This window comes from Pyxicephalus adspersus, chromosome 1 (assembly GCF_032062135.1).
Source record: "Pyxicephalus adspersus chromosome 1, UCB_Pads_2.0, whole genome shotgun sequence".
NCBI lineage: Eukaryota > Metazoa > Chordata > Amphibia > Anura > Pyxicephalidae > Pyxicephalus > Pyxicephalus adspersus.
Window position 1 is genome coordinate 45,975,431 of NC_092858.1, and position 26,276 is coordinate 46,001,706.

Below are 26,276 nucleotides of genomic sequence, written 5' to 3' on the forward strand. Positions count from 1 at the left end.
GGCCAACAACGCCAATGAATGAGGAATGTCACTGGAAACGAATGACCATCCTGCTGGATCTGTTTGGGCAACGATCGTTCACTATCTATTGTGTTTACGGCCGTTCAGTGATCGTGGATGGTTCTGCAGTACACTTTCTCTAGTACACGTCACTTCCTGCATCGTGCAAACGATAATATCTAGTGTGTGTACATTATTGGTGGATTATATTTGTGTAAATAATCATGAATAATCATTGATCTGTTGTAAGTTGTTTGTTTTCTAACAATTATTGCACGTGTGTACCTAGCTTTACTGCTATGCCTAAAACCTATTCCTGCAAACAAGGCTGTAAAAATCTAAATTAAAAAGTGAGCAAAAAATATAGAAAATGTGACCAGCAATACTGATAGCAAAGAAACTGAAATAAAACATTTCAGACAATGCCACAGTAACCAATCATGAATAAATTAAACAAATAAGCTGATGGGTAATTAGCTTTATATAGACAACATACTGAAATGTAGTTATGGTGGTGCCAATGCTGTGTGCAACTTACATTAGGGAAACAACAAAAAGTCTTGTTTTTGCACCACCTTATCTAAATAATGTATACATACCAATTGAAGAAGTGGTTTCTTAAAAAAGGCAGATGATGCCAAGTGCTTAAGAAGTGATAGCTGGGTTATCTGTACTACATATACTGTATATGCTAAACTATTCAGTAGTTCAGCAGGAAATGATCCAGATGCCTCTTATCCCTTGCTACTTATAAGGTGTGCTGCTTTATGTCAAAACATATCTGTCTCCAGCCACAATCAGCAGGAAACTCATCCAGACAACAGTTTTGTCACAAGACTTGCTCAGATCACATACAGTCAGAAATAACTTACTACATCCATGACTAATGCCAAAAGACACAAACACTAACACATTGGGGTTAGTGTGGGTGGAAACCACTCATCTTACCAGTATGTCTTTGGGTTGTGGGAGGAAAAACAACAAAAAACAAAAAGCGAGTACATACAAACTCTCGAGAACTGCTTCTAGTAGAAAATGAAATTAAAACCTCGGAGCTGCTAGGCATTACAGATAACCATTTAGGTAGTGCATACTGCAAAACCAAAACTGCAGGTAGAGCTAAAGAATATGATTTACTCAATAGTGATAAAACCATTAGTCAAATTTTAAAGTCCTGCCTGTGCTATGCTATTAAAATTATGATCGGTGTCCATGAATTACTACACTGTGGCTTTGGCACAGACACATTACACGAGGCAAAAAGATGCCTTGAGGGCTGAGGAAGCGAGTATTTAGATCTATTGTTTGACATTATTAATTGAAGTTTTTACCAGTACATAAATAAAGTTCAATGGGGGAGTCTCAATGAAAACACTTCATTTCTTTGACTCAAAGCAAACCACTGAAAAGTTTACAACATATTTGGAGCATTGAAGTGTATACATACCCATTTTATTTATATTTTTAGGATTAGGTGGAAAATCCTTAGAACCTCGGTCAGAATCTACTGCTGTATGAGATTTTTTGAACTTGAGTAGTAGAAGAATAAATCTTGTCTTTTTGAATCATTAGCCATTTCCCTGTTGCAAATGTTGTATTACTTACTGGGCCTGATTTATTAAAGAATGGAGAGAATATATTTTCATCAGTGAAGTTAAATAATCCTGCAAACTTGGACTGGATCTGGTCCAGTATTGAAAAAAATTGCTAACAAATTGCAAATCACTTTAAAGACATCCATTCCAGATTTGCTGGATAACCCATCAATGAAAGTGTATCCTCTCCAGTCTTGGACAGCATTAATAAATCAGGTCCATTGTTTCTCTTACAGTGCCCTAGGATAGCAGGAAAACCTGTCAGGTGATCCTATCCTTTCCCAAGTCTATCCAAAACCAAAACAAAAAGTTTGACCTATAGCTACAGTTTAACACAGAGGCTCCCAGAAGTCACTTTGCCAGTTTTTCTGGCCTTTCAAACCTCTTGGTCTTATGGATAGAATATGGTTTCTAATTCTGACCCAGAACAAACCTCTCAGCCCAGACTACCCTCTCTAGTTTATAGGTATTTTCAGACCAGGATTTTTGTAGACAGTGGTAATGCTGCAAATCACCTCAATCAGTTCTCAACCACCACAAACCCTGGTTATCACTGAAACAAAGGGAGGATTGAAATCCTTTCCTTTGCAGGTGTTTGAAAGCAGTAAGGTTTTTCAGACACTTCATGCAACGCCTCAGGGAGGTCAGCAGCTTGAACCATTTCCACAGACTTCCAATCTCTTCAGCAAATGCCTGTCAAAAAACTATTGAATGCTTCTGGAAAACTCCAGTTTTCCTAACATCATTGTGGTCTCAAGAAGTTGTAAATTGCGTGTTAACTACAATGAGTTCTTGGTTTTCAAAAAGCAAAAAAAGAAGTTGTTGCAACAGAGCTCTTAGGAAAGTTTATAGAATGTATCCATTTGCAGAAGTTACTACAAGAAATGTGTTGTGCTTTGTAGATTTATTAAGAGATTAAGTGACTCATAAATGTATCTTCCCATAATTTCATGAAGTCATAAAGCTCGTTCTCTGCTATTGTTTTCAGACATAAAACCTCATTTTGATGTTTCACAACAGCACAGACCTTGGGTTATATTATCAGTCCACACAGTCACGCCACACTGGAAAACAAGGATTTGAACAACAAGCTTAAAGGGTTTTTCATACGCTCAGCTAAAAAAGGGTGCTCATTAGCAGACTTTCTGGAAAAGCTGATATTTGGGTCTACAAACTGAGCAATCTACGAAAGGAAAAACCTCACACATTCCACAGATACAGATACAGCTTGACAGATAAACCCCCCCATATTAGGGCTTCCATATGTACATAAACGCATTATATTGTATTATATTGTATATGTCTAAATACATTATATGTGTATGTTTTGCAGCATTCTTTAAAGTATCTAAATCACACAGAAATCCTTTATATTTTTCTCTTTACCAGGCCCCCTCCCCTTTACCTGGTAATCCTTTCAGTATTACACACCCTTCACTAGCGTGACAACGCTCATTTACTGTTCTGTAGCTACGCTGTGTTGTCGCCCACATCTCGATAATATAGTGGGGTTTGTAGTTCACAGACCACAGTTAGGCTACCTACATGTTAGATTTTTGTAGTTATGTTAGATTGTTAGATAGATGTACATGTTAGATTTTTGTTGATCGTGACAAAAGACTGAAAGATGCATCGAACGAGCGCTGTACACACGCAAGATTCTTGTCCAAAACCAGCCCTGAAGTGATAATCGGATAAGAATCATCTGAAGTGTGTATGTAGCCTAAGGAAACCGGATATCATTGTTTAAATTCAAAACACAGGAAAATTCATAGATTATTTCTGGCACAATCTGCCTGTATTTGTCTCAGCTTGCAGAAAATGTTCCTAAAAACCTGACCTATAACTGATGCTACCACCACATCAAACTAGTGGGCTAATTACAATTATAATATTTGTTTTGGATATTCTTACATGTCTGTAAGACATTTAGCAAAGTTTATATGTTCTGTGATAATCTTTCACTAAAATATTTCAGGCTTTTCAAGAAATCCTGTCAATCTGTACTTCGTTCTTGGTATAGTGTGTCTTATAAAAAAAACCTCAAACTGATCTCACCTTACAACTTTCACTGCACTGCATTTATGATGGATCGATTTAACACACTGCACTAAATCACTGTTCTGTGAATAAAGTCCTAAAGCAAACCTATACAGACATTATATAGAGTCATGAAAAAAGAAAGCAGTCTTTTAATTTCTTGGTTTTGTGTACCAGGAAATATTACAATAAATAAAAACTAGATAAATACAATCTAAGACTAACACCACATGACACATTACACCATGTCATTGTTTTATTTAACAAAGCACAGCCTTACCACTTGCACTTTAATTTTTGACCATCAGCAAGTATTACCAATTCTAATAAAAAAAAGTTTGGGCAATTTGCTGGTCTGGAGCATTCAGATGTGTGTTAACACAATGCCAAGGTGCAAATACATCAGCCATGGTCTTAAGCTACGTACACACGTCAGATTTTTATCGCCCGATAATCGGCATCGGCCAATTATCGGGCGAAAGTCTGCCGTGTGTACAGTCGGTGTTGTCCATCGTCCGGACGACCGACCTGCCGGATCCACGGACGATGGACGACAGCCGATCCTAATGAAAGGGAAGGGGAGAGCGCGCAGCAGGGTGCCGCTCCGTCGCTCTCCCCCTCCCCTCTCCATAGAGCATGAACGGTGCTGTATGTACAGCACCGTTCATGCATCGTGCACTCCCTTGTCGTTGGAAAGGATCGTGAAAGATCCTTTCCAACGACAAAAATTGCAAGTGTGTACGCAGCTTTAGAGTAGTAATTGTTGCTGCCCATCAATCTGGAAAGGGTTTTAGCTACATATCAGATTCTTATCCTTTAGAGGTTCATGACAGTATGATTAGAAAAACACTGCAGCAAATGCAGCTTGTTTGGAAGGGCTACCGAAAGAAAGCCTTCTCTCGCTCTCTAACGTACATTAGTTGCATCTGAACAAACAATAAGACATTTGAAACCATGTTCTTTCAACAGATGAGACCAAAATGGAGATGCGTAGCCATAATCTACAGTGCCATGTTTAGTGAAAAACCAAAACACAGCATAACAGAACAAACAAACATATCATTAGTCAAGCATGGTGATGGAAGAGGGATGATGTCACTTGTTGAGCATATATCATTCTACATTCTCACCTTTAGCAAGTGTCAGCCAACAATCTGCAGACATCCCGAGCTGGAAGATGGCAATGTGCCACCGTTTAATACTGTAATGGTCAGAAACAATACCAGTATAAATGTGTGCGTTAGGATATAATAAATGGGCAAGTGAACTTAAAGCTGAACTCCAGCCTTTCCTTAAGTCTGGCACAACTGCCCAGGCTCCTTAACTGTACTGAAAATGCAAACCTTTAGTTTACTGCACACCATTAGCTTCTCAGTTTGCATTAACATATGCAGCAAGACAGATCAAGCACGCCTCATTTTCTGACTGGAAGACATCCAGCATCATCTAGCCCTTTCCTCCTCAGTCTTACTGTTCCTTACCTACCTGTTTTATTGATTGGAGCTTGGACAAACCTTTATTCATAGAAACTTACATTACCTAGAGAAGTCTGCTACTCCTATGAAGCTATGTACTGGGTCTAAAACAAGGTATATATTGAAAATGTAAAAGGTTTTATGTAAAATTCTGTTAGCCATTTGAAAACAGGAATGGGAAACTAAGAGATTACACTTTTGTTTAATAAAAGCAAGTAAGCCAAATAAACAGCATATGTCCTTTAGAAGAAAAGAAAAATCAAAATACACTTGTAATAAAGTATTGCACTCATGTAGGTGGTAATACAGAGAGAAAGAGCAGCACCACCTTAAAATTGAACCTTTTGAAAAAGTATTTGGCAGTTCTCCATTTTTAGATTAAAGCCTATAGCTAAAGGTTTCTTTTTCATAAATTTGGATGACTTTCTTTTTTATTCCTGCACTGCTGACCACACTGGACATTAGCCATAGCCTTTATAACCATGTTACAACAATCTTTTGGCTATACTTATGCTTTAATAATTTTCAATGTTAAATAAATCTTAGGAGTCATGTACCATGCAAGACCCATACAATAGTACACCATATACAGTGGTACAAAGGATGCACGTTCACTAGTACAGACACATCTGATGGCTACAGTGGTATTAGGACATTGACCTACTGCTAGATATCTATAAAAACTGGGGTAACAAAAGACAGCAAAAAGCAGGGCAATTTCCCGTGGCAATCAATCAATTTCCAGAAGGAGCTGTTGACTAGTTTAAGGTAAGGTGCACAGAAAAAAAAGCTGACATCTTTGGTTTAAAAAGTCATTGATTATGCAACTCGACCCAACACATTCACCAATGAATGAAATTAACAGATAGACCGTCCTTATTGGCTCCTTAAGATGATATCAAAAAATGTCATTTTCATCTGACTTTAATATTCCTTAAGTCTGAAAATGTTTGTGGTTTTATCCAAGTTCTATAAGGAACTCAACATATGATGAAGTAGTAATTGTTATCAATTTTAAGAAATACCTTTGGGCCAAACAGAAGGGTTTGTTAAGCACACTGTTAACCAAATTTTTAACATTTGTATTTAAATACACAGGAGAGGGAAGGTGCCCTGATTTACTTCGCAAAGATCTATAAATATATATTTTTAATGCTGCATGAAATTCTTTACCAGAGTCTTTAGAGTGTGGTAAAGCAGTTTCATTTCAAATGATACATCAGTAAACTGGTTCACTGGCATCTGAAAGTTTCTGACACACATGCCAAAAATGTATCTCCAGGATATATGACTGCAAACAAGCTCCTTGCATTAGTGTTACAAGCAGTAATCTCTTACAAGCAGTAATCTCTTTCTCTCAATTTGAAAAATTAATTGTCCATGGTGGAATGCAACACTAAGCACTCTTTATATGGTTATGGATTTTTAAAAGGTGTTAAACAAAAGTGTGATTTAAGGAGATGTGTTTGAAAGCGTTTAGAATTTTTCCCCCATTTAGCTTGCTGGAGTGGTTTTTCTTTGAATTTAAAGGCCAGAATCAAGAAAGGAAGCCTGCCTTAGCCAGTAAATGGCTTTAAATGAAGTTCTAGATAGAAACACTCCCCCCTTTTTCCTGGGAACATATGAAAGAACTTCCTTATAAATGTGCTATTTTGCTTTTTCAGGGCATAGGAAAGTTAGACACACTTACAGAGCGTATTTGGTGTGAATCAGTTGCTAGGTTTTCTTAGTTCAGGGCACTTTGCTGGATGGATTATGTTGAAAGTACATTTCATGGAAAGAAAACAAGAAAAATAAAAAAACAGATACTCGTTTTATAGACTCCATTCACTGCAGTTCACAATGTTGCATTATGGCCAAGTTGGCATCTGGATGGCCATCAGATACAAGAACCATTGTGGGAAACATTAAAAAGTTAGCAAATGTTCAAATCTGATCCTATACCTTTTACTTTTTCATTTACAGCTAAACTGGAGGCAAATAATTCTCATGCAGGTGAAAGAGCTAAATTCAATAAACCGCTATCCTTTTTACTGTGCAAATAAAACTCTCTGCTTTAAACATGCATGTGCTGGAATTTTAGCAGATAAGAGGAGTAAAATTAGGCAAAATAGGATAATAAATGATTTACTGATCTTCTACCTAAAATAAGCAAAGCCTACAAAGTATGTAAATGTCTGTACTTCTTATAATAAATATTTAATGTTTGTTATCAAACAGACTCAACAAGGCTTCACATCTGGTACTCTGGAAAAAAAAAACAAATATGAAAAAAAAAAAAAGATTCTGAGCTATACTTTTGAGGTCAAAAGTCATTACCTTGAACAATAAGGTTGCTGACTGAAACTGGTTTAGTTTTATAGCCAAGGAGGTGTAATAACACAGGGAACAAATCTTTTGCAAATAAAGCAGAAAAACTGCCGGCATATAGTGGGAAGCTGCCTGACATTTATGCTGTATGTTGAGCAACAAATTAAGCAAAGGATGGTGATGGTCAAAACAGATCTGTTTTCCCTACAGGACAGCAGGAGAAGCAAAATTTCCCAATGGAACAAAAGTAGAACAAAAATTAACACCATCAAATCCTAAAAATGTTTGGCCTGTAAATATTCTACAAGACAAACTTAATCTATAAGCATACATTGGATAGAACAATGGTTTCACCTGCAAATACTGGGAGTAACCACAGTGCTCATGGTTACAAGGCAACTAAAACACACACCTTGGATGGAGACTACAATAGTCCTACTAACATAAATTACGCAGGCAATGTCCGGTGTTGTGACCAGTAGGCAATCCCAGAGCAATAATGAGCACTGGATGTTGAAGGCAAGAACAGGAGGGGATGAAAGTGGCACAGAGATGCTAAAAAGGATTAAAAAACAAACGCATAATGCATGGTGCTTTAGCAACTTGAATATCATCCGGTTTGGGTTTAGATTTACTTTAAGATTACCATATCTCGAGGTGAAAGAAAAATGCTTAATGATTTCCCCCTTTCATATTAGCAGTAAAACCTGATTCTTCATATGCATATATGAGGTTGTTGTAAGATAGGTATTAGTGGGTCAACATTTTCCATAAATAGTCCAGTAAGTAAGTGCTACAGTGATTTGACAAATTATGCAGGACACACAATTTTAGTTACCTAACCACTACTTTGGTTGTTACTATTGGGGTAACCCAATGATGTATCCCTATGGGTTTGTTAAATGATCTTTAAAGATTGTGGTTTTCCTGGGAAATGATTCGCTCTACTATGCTCTGGTTCAAATAGGAATTCCAAAGCCACCCTTTGACTTACTAAATGTAATTTATGCACACCATAACCATGTCAAAATCGTCCAGTGAATATAGTAGTTTCATGATGCATTTAAAGTAAACCTGATGATGATCCCCTGTGGAAATGTTTTCTTACTCTGGTAAGGTGGTTGCTATGCAAGAGCAACAACAGTTACGTGTATTTCAATGCAAATCTTAGTTACTCAACTTTACTTGTCATGGTAATATATTTGCAATTTCCTAGGCTCTGGCTTAGATGAATACAGGGTAAAAAGGTGTGAAACACACAAAGTGTTGACTATTCACCCTCAACATTCTGAGGTTTGTTTACAAAACATTACTTGTAAAAAAAAAACAAAAAAAAAGGGATTTTCAAGAACATCTTTTTGTAGTATAGTGATTTGGGCATATATTTAGAATAAAAAAAGTAACGGACTGTCATGCCCCAACCTGTTAACAACACACTAGATAAGACCCTGTTAAGTGGATACGCATAGAGTATCTCTCGGTCTTTAACATCCCCTATTTAATAAACAGCACTGTGCAATATGTAGGTGCTATATAGATACAATTAATTAATTTTCAGCTGATACTCTCCCTAGCATGCTGGAAAATGTTTGTGGCTGCTGACCACTCAATTTAATATAAAATGTAAAGACAGAATCTTTCGCTTGCTCAATCGATGGCACTCTTCCTGGTCTGAGCAGCATTTATGAAATTCATATTGGTAGTTAGAGCATAGGGTGTATTGATCAGGCAAAGTATGAGCTAATCAATAGGTGAACAGTAGGATCCAGGTATACAAACTATATCTGGGAGATACAGATCATTTAGCTGCTTGTGTACCTAAAGACCATTGTATGACCGCATTACTCCTTATACCTCCAAAACAGTAGGTTCCAAAGGAATCTGTCTTAAGGAAAAGTAAATGGGCCATTTAAAGCTGAACTAAACCCCATTTTTATGCACTCGTCCCCATTCCATCACAGATGTGGCTATCTTGTTCCCTCTTCTCCTATTTGTTCCAATCTTTGGCCATCTAAATAAGTTGTGCGGGAGTGCCTTCTGCAATAAAGCCCTCTCTGATCACAAATTTTTTAATGGATTTATTGTTCTATTTTAAATATGAATGAAATATCTCTAATAAATGTATTTTTATTTAGGATGCATTATTTGTCGACTCTCTAAGAGCTACTACAAATATTACCATGTGTTCAGTGATTTTTATGTTAGGTGATTTTAAAGACCCAAGGATGGAAATTTAATACTTTACTATGTTTTAACTATTGAAAAATATGTAGCTTAATGTGGCTAGTTTCTGAACAAATCAAAATTTTTGTTGTTCCAATAAAGGGTTTTTCATATAAAGTTTCAACTAGAATAAACAAAAAAATGTATCATGTTATGCAGAGAGCAAAGCTTTCCTTACTTAGCACAATGCACATCTGTTCTTCAGATATTTCCATTCTGAGGTTAAAACATAACATGTCCTTTGACACACGCACACTTCACACTCGGGGCAGAACTGTGCAAGCAAGAAAGCAAGTAATGCTTACATACAATTTGTGCATATACAGTCCTGCTGCCGCTAGGGAAACACCACCAGCCCACTGATCTACACAGACAATGCCACCAATCCCTTGGATCTTGATTACTCAGTGGATTAGAAAACACAAACAAAGAGTCATCAGGGGAATGCCTTGTTCAGTAAGAGCTTTTTCACATCCCAATGCAGGAAATTCAGGAAAGCATGACAGCACCTTGACATGTTTCATGCTAACAGTATTTAGTCATAAGGCTTAGTATGACATGTGTCAAAGCTCTGCTGTGCTCTGTGAATAAAGTACTTACTGCTAATGATTCCTTGTTTGTGAGTGTTTTTTAATGTTAATATACAACACTGCTAAAATTGGATACTGCAGGGGAAAACTGGGCTACAGGTACAACACAAAACAGACAGAAGCTATAGTGTATGACAGGCATGGCCAAAGTCAGGCCCGGGGGCCAACTGTGGCCCGTGTAAGATTTCCACTGGCCCGCAACCTCTGTCTCTGTCATAAAATCAATAATATGCGGCCCACCAGCACTGTTGACCACAGTATAAAATACATGCGTACAAAAAAGCTACTGTATATTTTATTAGAGTTGATCAATCGCCTTGCCCGCTACTCGGCGGGCATAATCGGTAGGATGAGATTTCCCGTGTGTGCACAGGGAATCCCCTACCTTATAGTGGGTGTGTGCTGTGCAGTACCCCCACACGGACCACGCCCACTCTGATTCCAAGAACATGCTCTGCACGGAGCCCGCACTCATAACAGACTCTGTGCACAGGGAATCCCTCACGTCATCCTGGTGAGCGTGTGCTGTGTGGGACGCTTGCAGACAACGCCCACAATAACCCAGAGTACGTGCTGAATGGTCGGCCCCCAAACATTTTCACCTCACCAAATCTGGCCCTCTTTGTAAAATAAATTTGGACACCCCTGGTGTATGAAGAGCCTTATTTCCTGCGCTATCTCTAATAGAACGCTGCACACACCCACCTATGTGTTGCAAAAAAAGACCTAACATTAGCCCATTCAGGATAAAGCAAAATGTTTCTTGTATTCTCTTTTCCCTGTGCCTAACTTTTCTTTGCCCCCCTGCCACTCCATTCAGCAGAGTCTACATAAGGTAACCTAGGCAAAAGTAAAGGGCATGAAGTATGTCCTGGGGGTCCATTCACATCCTCAGGCTCTTGCAGTAAGCTAGAATAGACAAGTAGATCAAAGTGGGGTACCTTCCTGTCATTTCACAAAGGAGGGTGCACTTGAAACTACTACTAGGATACTAACCAAAGCCAATTATCAGGGTGTGTTGTCAAAGGCTTTGTTTCAAATTTAAAGCTTGTCTGTGCCTACTGAAATCCTTCTAAATCTCACTCAAAAGGGATGGGACAAGGCTGCTACATTGCATTTGGTCCCATTCTATATAAATCGGTTTCTGCTAGGTAAAGTGTGGAAAATTTGTGATTTCATCTATGCAAGCTCAGCAATGTCACATGGGTAATCCACAGTCCTGTGTAAAGTGAATTGTGACTTACATTTTACCCCTTTCAGCTTCTGGGAATGAAAAAGTTTAAGCATACGTTGAAGTTTTTATTTATACCCCTGACTTGTGAGGCCCTGTGAGGATTTGCTGTGTATGTATGTTTACCTCAGAAAGATCCACCATAGATACTCTAGGCCATGATGGGCATTTGCAATATCTAAGAAAGAATGAGACGGACAATTCATAAAAGTTCAGTGCAAAGTGCAAGTGTAAAAGGTAGGGTATTCCACCAATACTCACCAATTATACAAGGAGTCCCTAACATTTAGAACGGCAAAAAAAGTGTATATCCTGCAGAACATATGTATTTATATTGTATCTTTTTTTTTTTTTTTGCTTGCTGTGGTGGTAGACACCAGAGACACCCAGTGGGATTTGCAGAGCTCTGAGGATTTCCTTACACCACTGCCATTGCTGGCTCCTGGTGTTTCTGTAATTACAATTTCTGAACAGAATAGTTTGCCTTTTTTCAGTATTTAGGTTCTAGTCTTGGCCAGGACACTGCATGAAATGTGTATGTTCCCCCCGTGCCTGTGTGGGTTTCCTCTCAGGTCCCCAAAACATCCAAATAAGTTAATTGTATTTCTCTTAAAAAATGGCCTTAGATTGTGTTAACGATCATAGTAGGGACGTTGGATTATGAGCCCCTTTGAGGGACAGTTAGTGACATGGCTATAGGCTCTGTAAAGGGCTGTAACCTATGCTGGCACTATACAAGAACAAAAAAATACAAAACAGCCTATTTAGTCACAAATTGTGTAACCTCCATCAAGATGCTGGTTAGATGGGTCTGTGTCTCTTTTTTTTTTTTTTTTCTGATTTAACATTGAGCCCCCTTGGCCATTACTCATCCACAGAGGCTCAGACCTCATTCGACAGACATGTACTTTTGCCTATACTCACTCTCCCAGGGTAATGTATTCCACAGACACCAAGATACCAAACATGAGGAAAACAAGGACGATCAAAACAGGAATAATATCAATATTCCAATATTAAGAGATCAAGTATATCACTTTTTTTTTAAAGGCATATCATTATTTCAACCCGAACCAATTGTGCAGAATCTTTTCAATATTAGAAACACAGCTAGCAAAAAAGAAAATATTCTTATCTCCACAAGCATGCTTCATCATCTGTGGATATACACAACAAACTTTTTTTCAATGCTTATAAAAGAAACTCTGCCAATATGAATATGAATGAATAAAAAATGAATAAAATCCCAAGTTGCACTTGTATAAAAGACCTTGGTTTATTTACACAGCATGTAAAATGATGAGGCTGGAATTTGAAATAATGGCTTAACACATGTTTACCCTCCTCTCTAACCCAGATGCTTTCTGACCTGGTGATAAGTGGAAGGGCAGCTCAGGAAGGGCACAAGGTCAGCATGGATCTTATCTTGTCAAGGTGATACCTTTTTTGGCCACAAAGTATTCAACTTAAAACCTGTTTAAAGCTTCTCACAGGCTAAAGTAAAAGCATTTATACCAGTATACACACTGCTTTAAAATGGTATCTAAAACAAAAAGAAAAGAAAAAAAAAAGAATGTAATATATTGCAGTTTACCAGTCCTTGGATGAGGTGGCTGTATTACTTTATTTTTTCAGATTTTATTTTCACTCACTTCCTGTTCTATGACCACACTTGCTCATTAGCCCTGATTTATTAAAGCTCTCCAAGGCTGGAGAGGATACACTTGCATTAGTGAAGCTGGGTGATCCAACAAACCTGGAATGGATTTTTTCAAAGTCATTTGTTCTTTGCAAGCAAATTTTTTGAATCCTGGACTAGATCCATTCCAGGTTTGCTGGATCACCCAGCTTCACTGATGAAAGTGTATTTTCTCCAGCCTTGGAGAGCTTTAATAAATCAGGCACATTGTAGCATATTTGTAGAGCAGCAGACTGCTTGCTATTTATTTTGACTACATAACATCTCTTTATTTTTAGGATATGATTTTTTTTTTTGTTGTAATAGATTAATGAAAACGTGTGATAATCCTACTGTAACTGTCACTTTGAAGGTTGCCAACTCTTACACCACACAAACCCAATTCGAAATAAAGATGAAACTTTTTTTTCTGTTTAATCAATGAGCACTTCACCCACTGATGTTTTTTATAAGTATCAAGCAAACTAGCTTAATGACCTAACCTTCCACGACAGTTGATGGGTACTTTTTTAATGGACTACCTAACTCACAAAAATGTGTAAAATACCACTCTGTTATGGCATACATAAAACACATGGTAAATCTGCCAACAGGGACAATTGTTGCAGTGGCAATGTTAGCTTTTCTTCTGCTTTAACTCCTGGTGACAGTGGTCATCTAAATAGGTTGAATCTCCTCGGCAGTGACACATGTAAGGCAAAACATTTTCCTTGCGTTTTAAGATTTATTATTAGTATTTTGCAATAAATAATGTATACAAGTCTGTCCCAGAAATAGTAATATTCATATGATTTTCAGCCGAGTAGCTGTTTGTTGCCTATTACTCATTGCAAAATAATACAGACATGACAGAAGCTCTCTTTTTTCTTCATTCACAATGGAAAAAAAAGAGCTGCAGATACACTAAGAAAAAGAACGCCAGCAGATTATGCAGTGATGCATTTTTTTCTGTTAAAAATGTTTTACAGCAAATATAATATTATTATTCGCTGGTTAACATTGCTGCTGTTGTTGGAGAAGATCGCAATGAATAAATGTCATGTTTGACTTAATCACTAGTAGTTAACATTGGTGGGGATTGTATCTGACAGACAAGTCACACATTTTAACACTTCCTGAACAGTCTGCTACAGCAAGGGTTAAGTGAATGCTGAATTATCTCTGCTTGGTCATTTGAAATTCTTTCAGGTATATTCCCAGGAGACTTTTATCACACAGTAGGCAACACAAGCAAACAATCTAGGCAGAGTCTAGCCTTTGTTTAGGGCCAGCCTCTTCCTGTGTTATTCAGGCTTTTGTGTGAGGGAGCGCTCACAGAAGCAGAAACCATTGCAAGGAATACACATCACACAAAGCTCTGGACTTTCTGCACAAAACTTTGCCTTGTGCGTGCCAGTTGCTCACATTTTCACTGTAAACTCACTTTGCTGGACAGCAGCATATGCGTGAGGGTTCTTCTCTGAAGTTTTCATTTTCAACAGAAACCCAGCAAGACAGAAAATATGCCTCTCTCTGCCGCTCAGCAACTGACTGGAGGCTGCTCCTACAGACTGCAGTGTGTTTCACTTGCTTAACCTTCCACCAGATGGAAAAAAAAGGTGCAAAGCTGTAAAGGTAACACGTCTTTCTGGAACAGAGACGTTTGAGGAAGTTGTAAACGCAAATTGAGGAGATGTTAAGGACTGTACATTGGCAAGTAAACTGTGGAGCGCTTTGTGGAATTGAATGAACAGGAAAATCTCGCAAGTGATACCCAGTGCAGGTTTGGGATAAATCCTGCTGGACCTCACACCTCTGGATGACTGAAAGAGAAAGATCCAAGCTGACCGCATGTGAACAGAGTCAAGGATTGGTGACCAGTAAACACACAGTTCAACAAAGGACTACAACAATTTGCCTGACGTGCCTGGACTACTAGTAAATATGGTAAATAACAGCATAACAAACTGTACAGTGGATGACGAATTTAAGTATGTCCTATATGGATGTGTATTCAGCATGGTGTTTGTGCTTGGCTTGATTGCAAACTGTGTTGCTTTGTACATCTTCATCTGTACCCTAAAAGTAAGGAATGAAACCACAACATACATGATAAATTTAGCTATTTCTGACCTCCTCTTTGTGTTTACATTGCCTTTTCGGATATTCTACTTTGCAGCGAGGAACTGGCCTTTTGGAGATATTCTGTGCAAAATATCAGTGACTCTTTTTTATACAAATATGTATGGAAGTATCTTGTTTCTCACTTGCATCAGCGTGGACCGCTTTCTAGCAATTGTACATCCATTCCAATCCAAGACCATCAGGACTAAAAAGAAAGCAAAAATTACATGTGCGCTAGTTTGGCTCATTGTTATCACAGGCAGTGTCCCTGCAAGCTTTTTCCGCTCCACAAACACAAAGAACAACAGTTCTTCTGAAACCTGTTTTGAGAACTTCTCCGAAGATACCTGGAAAACCTATCTTTCAAAGATTGTCATTTTCATTGAAATAGTTGGGTTTTTTATTCCTCTAATACTAAATGTTTTCTGTTCAACAATGGTTTTAAAGACCTTAAAGAAGCCAGTGACATTAAGCCGGAGCAAACTTAACAAAAGGAAGGTGCTGCTGATGATTGTTGTCCATCTGGTAATCTTCTGCTTCTGTTTTATCCCCTATAACATTAATTTAGTGCTTTACTCACTTATGAGGACTCAGGCTTTCAGTAACTGCTCTGTAAAGGCAGCAGTCAGGACTATGTACCCCATTACACTCTGCATAGCAGTATCAAATTGCTGCTTTGATCCCATAGTTTACTATTTTACATCAGAGACCATTCAAAATTCCATCAAAAAGCGAAACCGCCCTATGAGGAAGGACTCACGATTCTCTGAAACAATTGGATCAGACAATTTTATTCAGCATAACTTACAGACACTAAAAGCAAAAATATTTGAGAACGAGTCTACCATATGAAAAATGACAGCTGTACTCCTTGGACTGAATGTGCAGCTGGATTGCTACAGGATGCAAGTGGCTTTAGTAGGCACTAACAAGCCAATACCATTTATACCAAAACTGATTTACTTTACTATTTCATGGTATGCTTGTTTGGTGAAATTATGAGAAGGCTTACATGAATGTTAGGATGTCTTTGGAATGTGACAGGATCTAGCATTTTTTAAGGCATGTCACTTTAAATAACAGCACCATTAGGGGAGGTAAATACCAGAACACAGGGTGCCAAAATGGTGAATGCTTTTTGTTTTAGAACAGGAAAAGCTAACTAAAACACAACATACATACAATGTCAGTCCATGCTCCTGTATACCTTAGTAGTGGTCTGGAATATCTTATTATGGACTGACAATGGAAATATGAAAGAGAAAACAATTTTTGTGAAACAACTGCTACGGACATAGTTTTTGTTAATTAAAAACATGGGTGCAACCGTGGCTTAAGATCTCAACCTGCAATCAGGTAAAGTCCACAATAGTCTCATGTTTAAAACAATATAATTGCATACATATGTGGGAAAGTTGAGCTGCATTCACCTCAACATTAATAGAAAGAGAGAATCTTGCATCCACTTAGTTGTTAGCAGGTCTCATTTTATGCATAAATGGCTGCTATTCAAGCTCACTATTAAGATTTTCATTTTTTGTTGCCGAGCATTCGCAAGGCAGTAAAGCTCTGTCTGCAGATTTAGGAGTAGAGCAGTTGTATTATCCGAATCCTTCTTATAGAAGGCAAATTGATTTAGTATATTACTGAATATAAGAATTGCATTTTACATGTCAAATGCTCCTTATAAACACTGTATATGTAAATCTAAATCTATTCTACTTTGTAGTGACTGAATTGTGAATGTAATTAAAGTTGGCACTTTAGACACAATATATTGGACAACTGCTCCTATGTTTCATTAAAATATTGTCTTTGGAAATAAAAGGCTTTACATTTTTATTTAACCATTGGTCCAGCGATATAGTAAAAGAGGTTTTGCTCTGAGAGCTCAATCTAGTGGAAATAGCAAGTAACGAGGTGTGGCTGAGTAAAAGGAAAACAAGTAAAACGTGTGGTGACTTGAATGTAATGGTTACCTAGTTGGTGCACGGTTGGATTAAAACGTCAGCTTTGCCAAAAGTAAAAAGAGAGATCCATTTATTATAAGAAGTCCCATTCACACCAACTTGGTCCCTTGTGGTGGACTTACGTGTGTGGTGCATTAGGGCCATCTGGTAATTTGAATTGGGTCCCTTATAGACAAAAATCATCCATGCAGCATTTTCACCACAATGCACCAAGGTGAGTGGTTCCCTAATCAAAATAACTATAAAACTGAACATAACTAGAGCCATAACTCTTACAAAGAAAAACAAAGTTAAGGCCTAATCATTTATTAACTGAACAGGTCACAGAGACAAGCTGTTCAAAGTTGTCAAACCAAATGATAATCAAGATCAGCCATTCAGTTACTTAAATATTTATTCTTTTTAATATTCATTTTGATCCTAGCATTTGTGCATTTAAGTAACCAAAAATTGTCTTTGGCGTGAATGTTTATTTGGATGATGTTAGGAAAGTCAAGGATTGTGTAAAATTGAGGTCTGTGATGAATCACTGTGTGAAGGAGTTCCAGCAAAAAGGTTTTGCTCACTGGGAACGTTTGCTCTGTTTAGACATGCCAAAGATGCATTATCACTCAGTTCAAGAAACTCCTTTTCCTTAGGGCAAATGGAGGAAAAAGGTGATGTGCACATGCGGGTCACTCTTCAAGTGGTTTATTCAGCTGAATTCCCTTCCTATACCATCCACCCACATGCTTCCACTAATCAATTCAAGCTCTGCTCCTGCAGAAGTTATTGCTCTTAGAACAAAAGCCTTCCTGCTGCAGGGTGTCTGCCCCGCCAAGAAGTTGGTGTGGAGCTACTGTAATTTGTGTGCTGTCTCATAGAGAATAAACTAAAATTAATTTACAGCCTAAATAAAGTACACAGCAAACATCTTCTATATATTATATTCGGGAAAAATTTAGGGGGAGTAGAACACTTTTAAAAGAATCTAATAAGGAGTTATTGGATAAATAGCAATATTTTGATACGGTAACATTTTTTACTAAATCAGTCAGTGACTGGAATAATATTACTCTAATTCAGTAGTAAATTGCCTTAGCACAGTGCCATGCACAATACATAGATGTATCCTCAGGTACTTCTCCACATTCTAATCAGCAAATAAATAAAAAAATAAGAATTTTTGCAATTTTCTCTCGATTATTATTAATTACATAACAATGGTGAAATAACATTTACAAAATGATTGCAATGGCCCAATGTCCTGTCTAGCAACAGTGTAAACTTTCTTTATATGTGACAGATTCACTGTAATGAATACCATTTAACAACAGAAAATGAGTAATTACATGGAATCTGCCACATGTAAGGCTAGCACAGAAACAGAAAATCACTATAATGAACTGCACATGTCATGGCAGTGTACTGTCCCCAATCATTTGCCATTCACCAGATTTATTACTAAAACAAGGGTACCTGGACCCACTATGACCACTTTTTCACAGAGCTATAGGGGCAACACTGCAAAAAAACAGGAAATCTATTTTGTGAAAACTACCCCTTTATAAAGGTTTTGGTAGAGGAATAAAAAAGTTCCAGAAATATTCATTTTACCAAGAACATAAAAAAGATTCATAACATAAAAAGAAAAAATTTCTAGCTAGTTAAAAAAAAATTGATTGATTCAACCATAATCTTGGTAATTAGGCTTTCCCATTCGAGCATTACAAAAAGAAAACCTGTAAAGTAGGTCATGCCTATTAATACTTTGTGGGTTTCCTGTGTCAGCCTTCTCACTGCTAAGAAAGCCACATTGGATTTTAAGACTTTCATAAGCACTGAAGCTTTAAAAACAAAACAAAAAACATTACAAAGAAATGTATGAGGTTTTGGAAGATGTGTATAGCTATCTCAATGGCTATAGCACCAAGGGGTTTACATAGTCTCCTCCTTTCCAGTAAGGTAACTTTTTTTCTTGTTTACTTTATTCTTGGATAGCAGAGCACCACAATGCTTAGGGTGACATTCAGAATAAATGACACTAAAATTACCCATTAGATACTATGGATATTAGGCTGTGAACTCACATTAAATTATTGTCACCCAAGACAAATGGTTGAGCTTGTCTCAAGCGAAAATTTGACATGTGTACAGCGGTCCCCCAGTGTTGTTCACTGATCTGTCCCGGTGGACATGACCAACAAGGAACAGCCGCCTGGCATTTCAATGCACAGAGTTGACATTTCGCTCATCCTCCCCCCTTCTCTATAAAACAGACCAGGTGCTGTGTGTAGAGAACTCCTTCATTCATCTGCAATCCTACATGTGTACATAGCCTTAGCCTCCTGCAAGTGATGAACAGACAAATGAGCTCATTAGTGTGAAGCTTCTCCTTCAGTGTCAGCTCACATGCTAGGGGGTTGGGGAGAAGATCTGTAACTGAATTGCAGCAGAGAAAAAGTTTCCTGCCTGGCTAGACAAGACAGTGCTGTGTGGCAGATCTGTGCAAGTCTCTGAAATACAAATGCTTTGAAAGGTAAAACAGCTCCCTTATATGCACTCATCTATTAGGCAGTTGTATTAGAAATTAGCTTTACACATTTTAGAAATAAATTTAGCAGCCAGTTTTTACTTAAAAACAAAAAAACAACTGGAGTAGCAAGGTTTTCAAAAGCTGTCCCAATATATAAAATATTACTTACATATTACATGCATTTACCATACATTACAAGTACTTCCTATTTAATGTACAGCGCTGCGTAATATGTTGGCGCTAAATAAATCCTGATTATTATTATTATTATTAATAACGTGTGGTGGGCAAAAAAAAACAAAAACAAAATCCCTTTCTCATACATCCTGAAATACTACAATCTCCTGATACAATAAAGACAGCTAAGCAAATGCAGTACTTTGGACCCGTCATTCTTCTACCAAGAAGGACTTTGGAACCAAGTGACACTCACAAGGAGATTTTCCATCAAATGTAAAACCTCCCTGTGTCATTATGAGACTGCCTGGGACACTCATCATTGTATTTATGTTTAAAGTGGCCAGACAACAGGGAAAATAAATCTGGCCATACACAATCACATTTTCAGCAAATTTGTCCACCACGCTATCCCTAGAAACTAGCAAAACCCATATGTCTGGTCAACAAATTCAATACAGTCTGAAACTAAATTGAAAGTTTAAATTGAAAATAGAAACCTTCTGCAAATTGGTCTGATTTTTCTGCTTTGGTTAGAAATGGGGGAATTTTATTTATGTCTCTGTGGAAATCAAAACCATTTTTGTATTGGTCTACTTTGTGCATTTGACAAAAACATTGACCTAACAAGGACAAGGTGGGAAAGACATTCAGGCACTGATAATAATGAAGGGTGAGGGATAAATCAGAGTAAAATAAGGACAATCATTTGAAAGCCAAGGTTCCTTATCCCATCACGTTCTATATTAGTACTTCTGTTCTTATCCACCAAATATTTGTTACATATTTCTGTCACCTTTATTACAATAAAAAAAACTCAAGACATTTATAATGAATTTTGCAGCAATGATAAGAGATTACCTTCACCATTCTGTAGGAGTTTTAATTTAACCCAATGCCCAAAAAATAATACATTGCAGTTTCTAATCCTTGGATGTGGTGGCTATATTCTTTTTTTAATTACCCCCCCCCCCCTAAAGTTATACTGAATAATAATGCCTCAAACACATTCTATATTCCAGGGTGCTAGCATGAATGTACTGTATGTATGAAAAAGCAGTGCCTTTGCCATAAGAAAGAACTACAAAACCTTCCTCTCTCCTTTATAACAGAGTAGAGGGATACTGCAGTGCTCCAACAATTGTTCAGACAATCCAATATTAGTCAGGACAGGCAAAGTGCACAGGAAATTATCTTCTAAAGCTTTTTTTTTTTTTTTTTTTTTTTTTGCAAAAACAGGAATTTATGCACTTAATGAACATATATAATGAAATGCTTTCAAAATGTATACTTAACAGACCATACATACAAAATGGACCATACAGAAATTGTTAGGATTTTCTGACCTGTGCAATTATCAACTGTCAGAGGCTTCGGGTTTTGGCCTCTAATGATGTATGTACAGATGCTAGATTATGGTCAGCAGAAAAAATCATTTTGTTATTAATATTACACGGTATTTAAGGTTTCCCCCCAATTTCTGGAGGGAAGCAAATGACATGTTTTTGGAATGTGGGAGGAAACCAGAGTACCTGGAAGAAACCCACGCAAACACCCTTTAAACTGCATGCAGATAGTGTCCTGGCTGAGATTCTAACCTGCAAAGGCCAGAGTGCTAACCTCTGAACCACGGTGCTGCACATTTATAATAATTTCTTTAACCCTTAAGAACAAGCCCTGTAGAGTAATGAAAATCTAGCACCCGGAGTGGGACCCCACTGTATGAACACATTTCTTGTAAATGTGTATTTATATAATATAAATGCATTTTCTTTGTAATTATATGTTTTATTTACCGAAAAAACATAACATACATTGACTTGAACAGAAAACCAATGCCTCCAAAACAAACAGGCATTATTTAATTTGAGATTGCCAAATGGTCTGGTCTCCAAATTCATTGTTTGAAGCTTCCCTAAAGCCTGCTCAGGGCACCTATCAACTGAGAAAATTGGGAAAGGTCTGAACAGAGTAGCAATGAGATTGGGGAATAGATGTCCTACCACCTAGAAGTTCTGGTAAACCATCCATCTATCCATCTTTCTATCCATGACCAGCCAAATACGGCCCATTTTGACAAGGAGAATAGCAGAGCGGTGTAAGAGAACTAGTGTGCTAGCAGAGGTGCTGAGAACGGCAAAGCAGGGAATTATTATTGTTCATATATTTATGGTAAGCCTTACATACACTGCTCTGACATTGCTCTTAGCAACTCCTACTTTCTATCATCACACTGTCACTACATGCAGAGCAGTGTAAAGAGGGCTGCCAGTACTCCCGCTGGTCAGGATCCTGCAATCTGGTGGCCAAGGGGTTGGGAACCTCTGATCTAACAGACAAGTAATATGAAGGTCTGCTATTAAAGAAAACCAGTCAAAAATATTCTAGATTTGCAAAATTTCTAAACAAGAAAATGGTCCACAGATTTTGAATTTGTCAGAAACAGAAGCTTGACTCTTGGTGTAAATCAGTGTACAGTATGAAGAGAAAGAACAGACAGCCTAAATAGATCTAAAGCAAGCCATACCCTGGTGGGTGCACAAGCAAACTATTGATATGTCCTATTATCCATGTTTTCCTGGTTGCCACGATGCACTCCTCGGCCAGCAGAACCGATATCCTGCCAGGAGGGCTCCCTAATGATTGCCAACTAATGGGAGTGCTTCCCTACACTTACACCAACAACCAGCACAGCAAAAGAATGGAATTTCCCAATCCATGTTTGATTGGTATATGTTCATCAAATATTGACTGAAAATGCCCTAGTTTTTAATAGATGTGTCAGATTAGTTTTTGTGCAATAAACACGGTTTTTGCCTTCTTTGCGTTTCAGTGCTGCCGATCTCCAGCCTTTTCCAATCTACACGCACTTGCTCTAGTTGAATATGACTGCTTGGGATGGGTTTCCTGATCATCACAAAGAAGTGTGTTGGAAGGGTTACCTATAGTCTTTATGAGAAGATCAACAGTGACTGAACAAGGCAGGAATAATTTTTAAAAGAGCAATGCAGAAATGAAACTGAACTTTTAAATCTACGCTATCTTGTTTTCATTTCATTGTTTATATGAATTTTCATAATTTGGTTTATATTTATTTTAGTAAGTAAGATGTCTTATGTAGGTTAATAAATACTATCAGGCAGACTAAAGATTTTAGAAGTATATGCCATTTTTCACTAGAAAAAAAACAGCCAACAATACTCAATTGGAAACGCTATTGCTTTAAAACCGCAAAATATCGGGGGAAAAATATCAGCAGATATCCCATCAGCACAAACATTGGGGAATTGATACTCCAGGCCTGTTTTAGAAAGTATTCCAAGCCCCAAAGTAAACTTCCAATGTGCAATGCAGTAACACTTATTAATATACAAAGATGATTGGGCACAAGTCTATTAATAAGCCCGTGTTCTGTTTCTCATCTACACTTTGGAAGGGTGAGCCATAATAAGCTTGTTTGTACTTGTGCATGAAAACATAGGGAGGACCACACCTCTAGCCAGCTTTAGCTTGGGTGATGTAGAGCTAGAACAAAATGCAAAACTAAGCTAACATTAGATATACTTAATGTAATATTCTATGCCACTCTTATCATCCTAATTGAGTCTGGATTTCTCACTGGGTGGGTCACAGTGACAGATTCTGCTCAAGAGAAATCCTATCATTAAGTTTAGGCAGGAGAAATAAGCTCTGTGGGAAAACAGAAATTTGTAAATGAAAAATGTAAATGCAACTAAAAGAGTTTGGAAAAAGGAAATCAGAGTAGTCAGTGAAAAAGGGGTTTATGTTAACAGAGAGCGGACACCTAAAATCAAGTGTTTTTTTTAAAAAAACAAATGACTAAAGGAAAAAATAATTATGCCATTTATAAGTCATGTTTGCAATATGCAGTGTATGTGCCTAATACAGCAGTATATTGATCACTGTAAACAATACTACTGGCTTCTTAAATAATAAATGCAACCAGCAATGATGACTTGGACAATGTAGCAACCCAGCACAACCAGTCAGATGTAGGCCAAAGAGAAGAAAAGGAGTCCAGCATCTAAGAGTTCTCCAATAATTATAACACAGCACTAGTGTAAATAAACTTATCACTATGAGCACTATCATTAAATAAACATCATATTCATTGTTCTCATACTACAAACTGTAATATGAGAACTTGATCATTGCAGGGATTCAGCACTGACAAATTCATGTAAAACTACAGCAAAAGACTCAATGCTTTCATGATGGCCACAATGACAGTAACCTGTGTAAAGATGTCAAATTTATGTTGCTAGAAACAATCTTTAGTGACAGGAGAACGAATGAGAGCTGTACACACAGCATTCTTTGTTTCCATGGAGGGGGCAGGAAAAGCAAGGGGTACCGCGCCGTACCTACTCCACACACAGGAAGTGGCAGCAGTTGTCCCTGCTTGGTTTTCATGATCTACCACAGAAGATTGATAAAACAGCGCTGGGGACAGCTGCATAACTGCTACAATTTACTCAAGACTAATTCTTCTCACAGCTTTTCTTACTGCATTCACCCACTAGCATTTCTTGGTAATGTCCAATCTTATTTCAGTCTTTTTCTCTTTTTTTTTTTTTCGTCAGTCTGTGTCACATTGATGAGATTCCATTCACTTACTGTCCTGGATACAACAAACCTACAGAGGTTTTAGCAGAACACATGTCTCCATTGGAAAAATGTTCCCATTTCTATCTTTCCTGCGGACATATTGCTGCTGTGTTACTAGAAGCAACACTTTGCACTGCAGGAAATCACCTTTTGCATGTGGATCCGCACATGTGCCCATTTTTAAAAATCGAGGTTTTATTTGCAGAAACAGACAAGGCAATGTTCCATCTGAAATAACTGTTCTTAACTTCCTGATCGCTGCCCACCTGCCAAATTTTGCTGAGATGTGCATGCATAACTCGGCAATCTCGGCTTCCCTTGTGCAAGTCAGGAATAAACAAACATGTTGACAGGGCCAAACAAGATAGCCAAAGATTGTCTTCATGAAGGCAGAAGTGAGTATCATACATTTTGTTCTGCTTTAATTTAAAGTAATCTGAGCAACTCCACCTCCTCAACTTTTTTAGCACAACATTTGTGACTTTTGAAATTTGTGCTTACCCATAAAAAAAACTACCCCAGCAGTGAAAAGGTTAATTTGGAAGTCCTCCCTCTAGTGAGCATCTATCTATAAAGAAATACAATTAGCATTTTATACATAAACACTGTTGAGATAAAATCTGTTTGCTTATTAGGGAAGTTTATTGTGTTTAATGCAGTCAGCCCTAAGTAATTGGCTTGCACTGTGCTGTACTACTAAATAGGTAGCAGACATCCACCCCATTCAAAGGGCTAATGAAACCGGTTTAGTGGTTCTAGCCTAAATCCTTGCTCCTTTGAATCAAAGTTCTGCTTAAAATGCAATGATCTTAGACACAACTTTAGGGTAAATTACCTACTCCTTGTTGCTGTAGGTGTAAACAGGGGCTTTTCACACGGTTCAATGACTGCTTGAAATCTCAGCAGCAGCTCTTTATTTAATGGTAGCTATTCACACTGACAAAAGGATTGCAGGTATTTGTAGCCATTGTTTTGAAAAGGAGCATTTATTTTTTATTCTACTGATCATATTCATAAATCATATTCCTCACAACTTCAGTAGCATGTTATCCCAATCCAAATACTCAACTCTATCCCCTACTAAAAGTTATCAGAACTCAATATTATTCCTTATAGTGATCTTTTACCCTAAATCCCTAGGGATATCATCTTTTCACCTCATATGTAGTTTTAGTTAAAATAGTTTGATGAAATAGTACTTGCCTATTAAAATGAAACATTCAACAAGAGTCTTTGTAACCAGTAACACTGAAAATATTCTTAAACATGGCTTTTACTATAAATATGAACAAATGATTGACTTGCTTAAGGAATTAAGTGCTTAGCACATATAACAGTACAAAGAACAAGACTGAGCTGGCCCAGACAGAAGTGCAGTGCCAGCAGGAACAACCATCTCCATTCCCCAGTAGCCCTCTAGCACATTCCTTATCACCCAGGAATAGAATGCACACACCACTCAAGACAACACAGAAGCATCAAGTGCCAAGAAACTCCTGTATATTCCCTGTTATCCTCCATAACAATGTATTGTGATAGGAAAAGTACTTAATAAAATGAGAGGGTCACTGGAAATTAATTACTAGTGACATGGAGTTCAGATTCACAAATTTCGGCTCATGATGGTCTCATAAAAGAACACCAGATACAGCAAAAACAACAGACATCTGCGTGACCATATTATAAATACCTGTAAAATGTTTCTGCTGAGATACAGCA

General features: G+C 37.6%; 2 protein-coding genes and 1 long non-coding RNA gene across 3 annotated transcripts in view; 2 read left to right on the plus strand and 1 right to left on the minus strand.

Moving 5' to 3' along the window:
• Nucleotides 1-26,276, minus strand: part of RB1 (RB transcriptional corepressor 1) — a gene marked incomplete in the record, with an annotated part of 82,369 nt that overhangs the window by 20,615 nt on the left and 35,478 nt on the right.
• On the plus strand, nt 14,455-17,093 carry LPAR6 (lysophosphatidic acid receptor 6). The gene has a single exon (XM_072409777.1). The coding sequence runs from the start codon at nt 15,087-15,089 to the stop codon at nt 16,116-16,118; it is 1,032 nt and encodes a 343-aa protein (XP_072265878.1). The 5' UTR covers nt 14,455-15,086; the 3' UTR covers nt 16,119-17,093.
• On the plus strand, nt 17,725-22,964 carry LOC140329479 (uncharacterized). Its single transcript, XR_011920492.1, has 2 exons — nt 17,725-19,754; nt 22,762-22,964. It is a non-coding gene; the product is annotated as an uncharacterized lncRNA (long non-coding RNA).

What these genes read in the sequence shown, in the direction of transcription:
- LPAR6 (XM_072409777.1), top strand. Translation starts at nt 15,087, where the DNA reads ATGGTAAATAACAGCATAACAAACTGTACAGTGGATGACGAATTTAAG.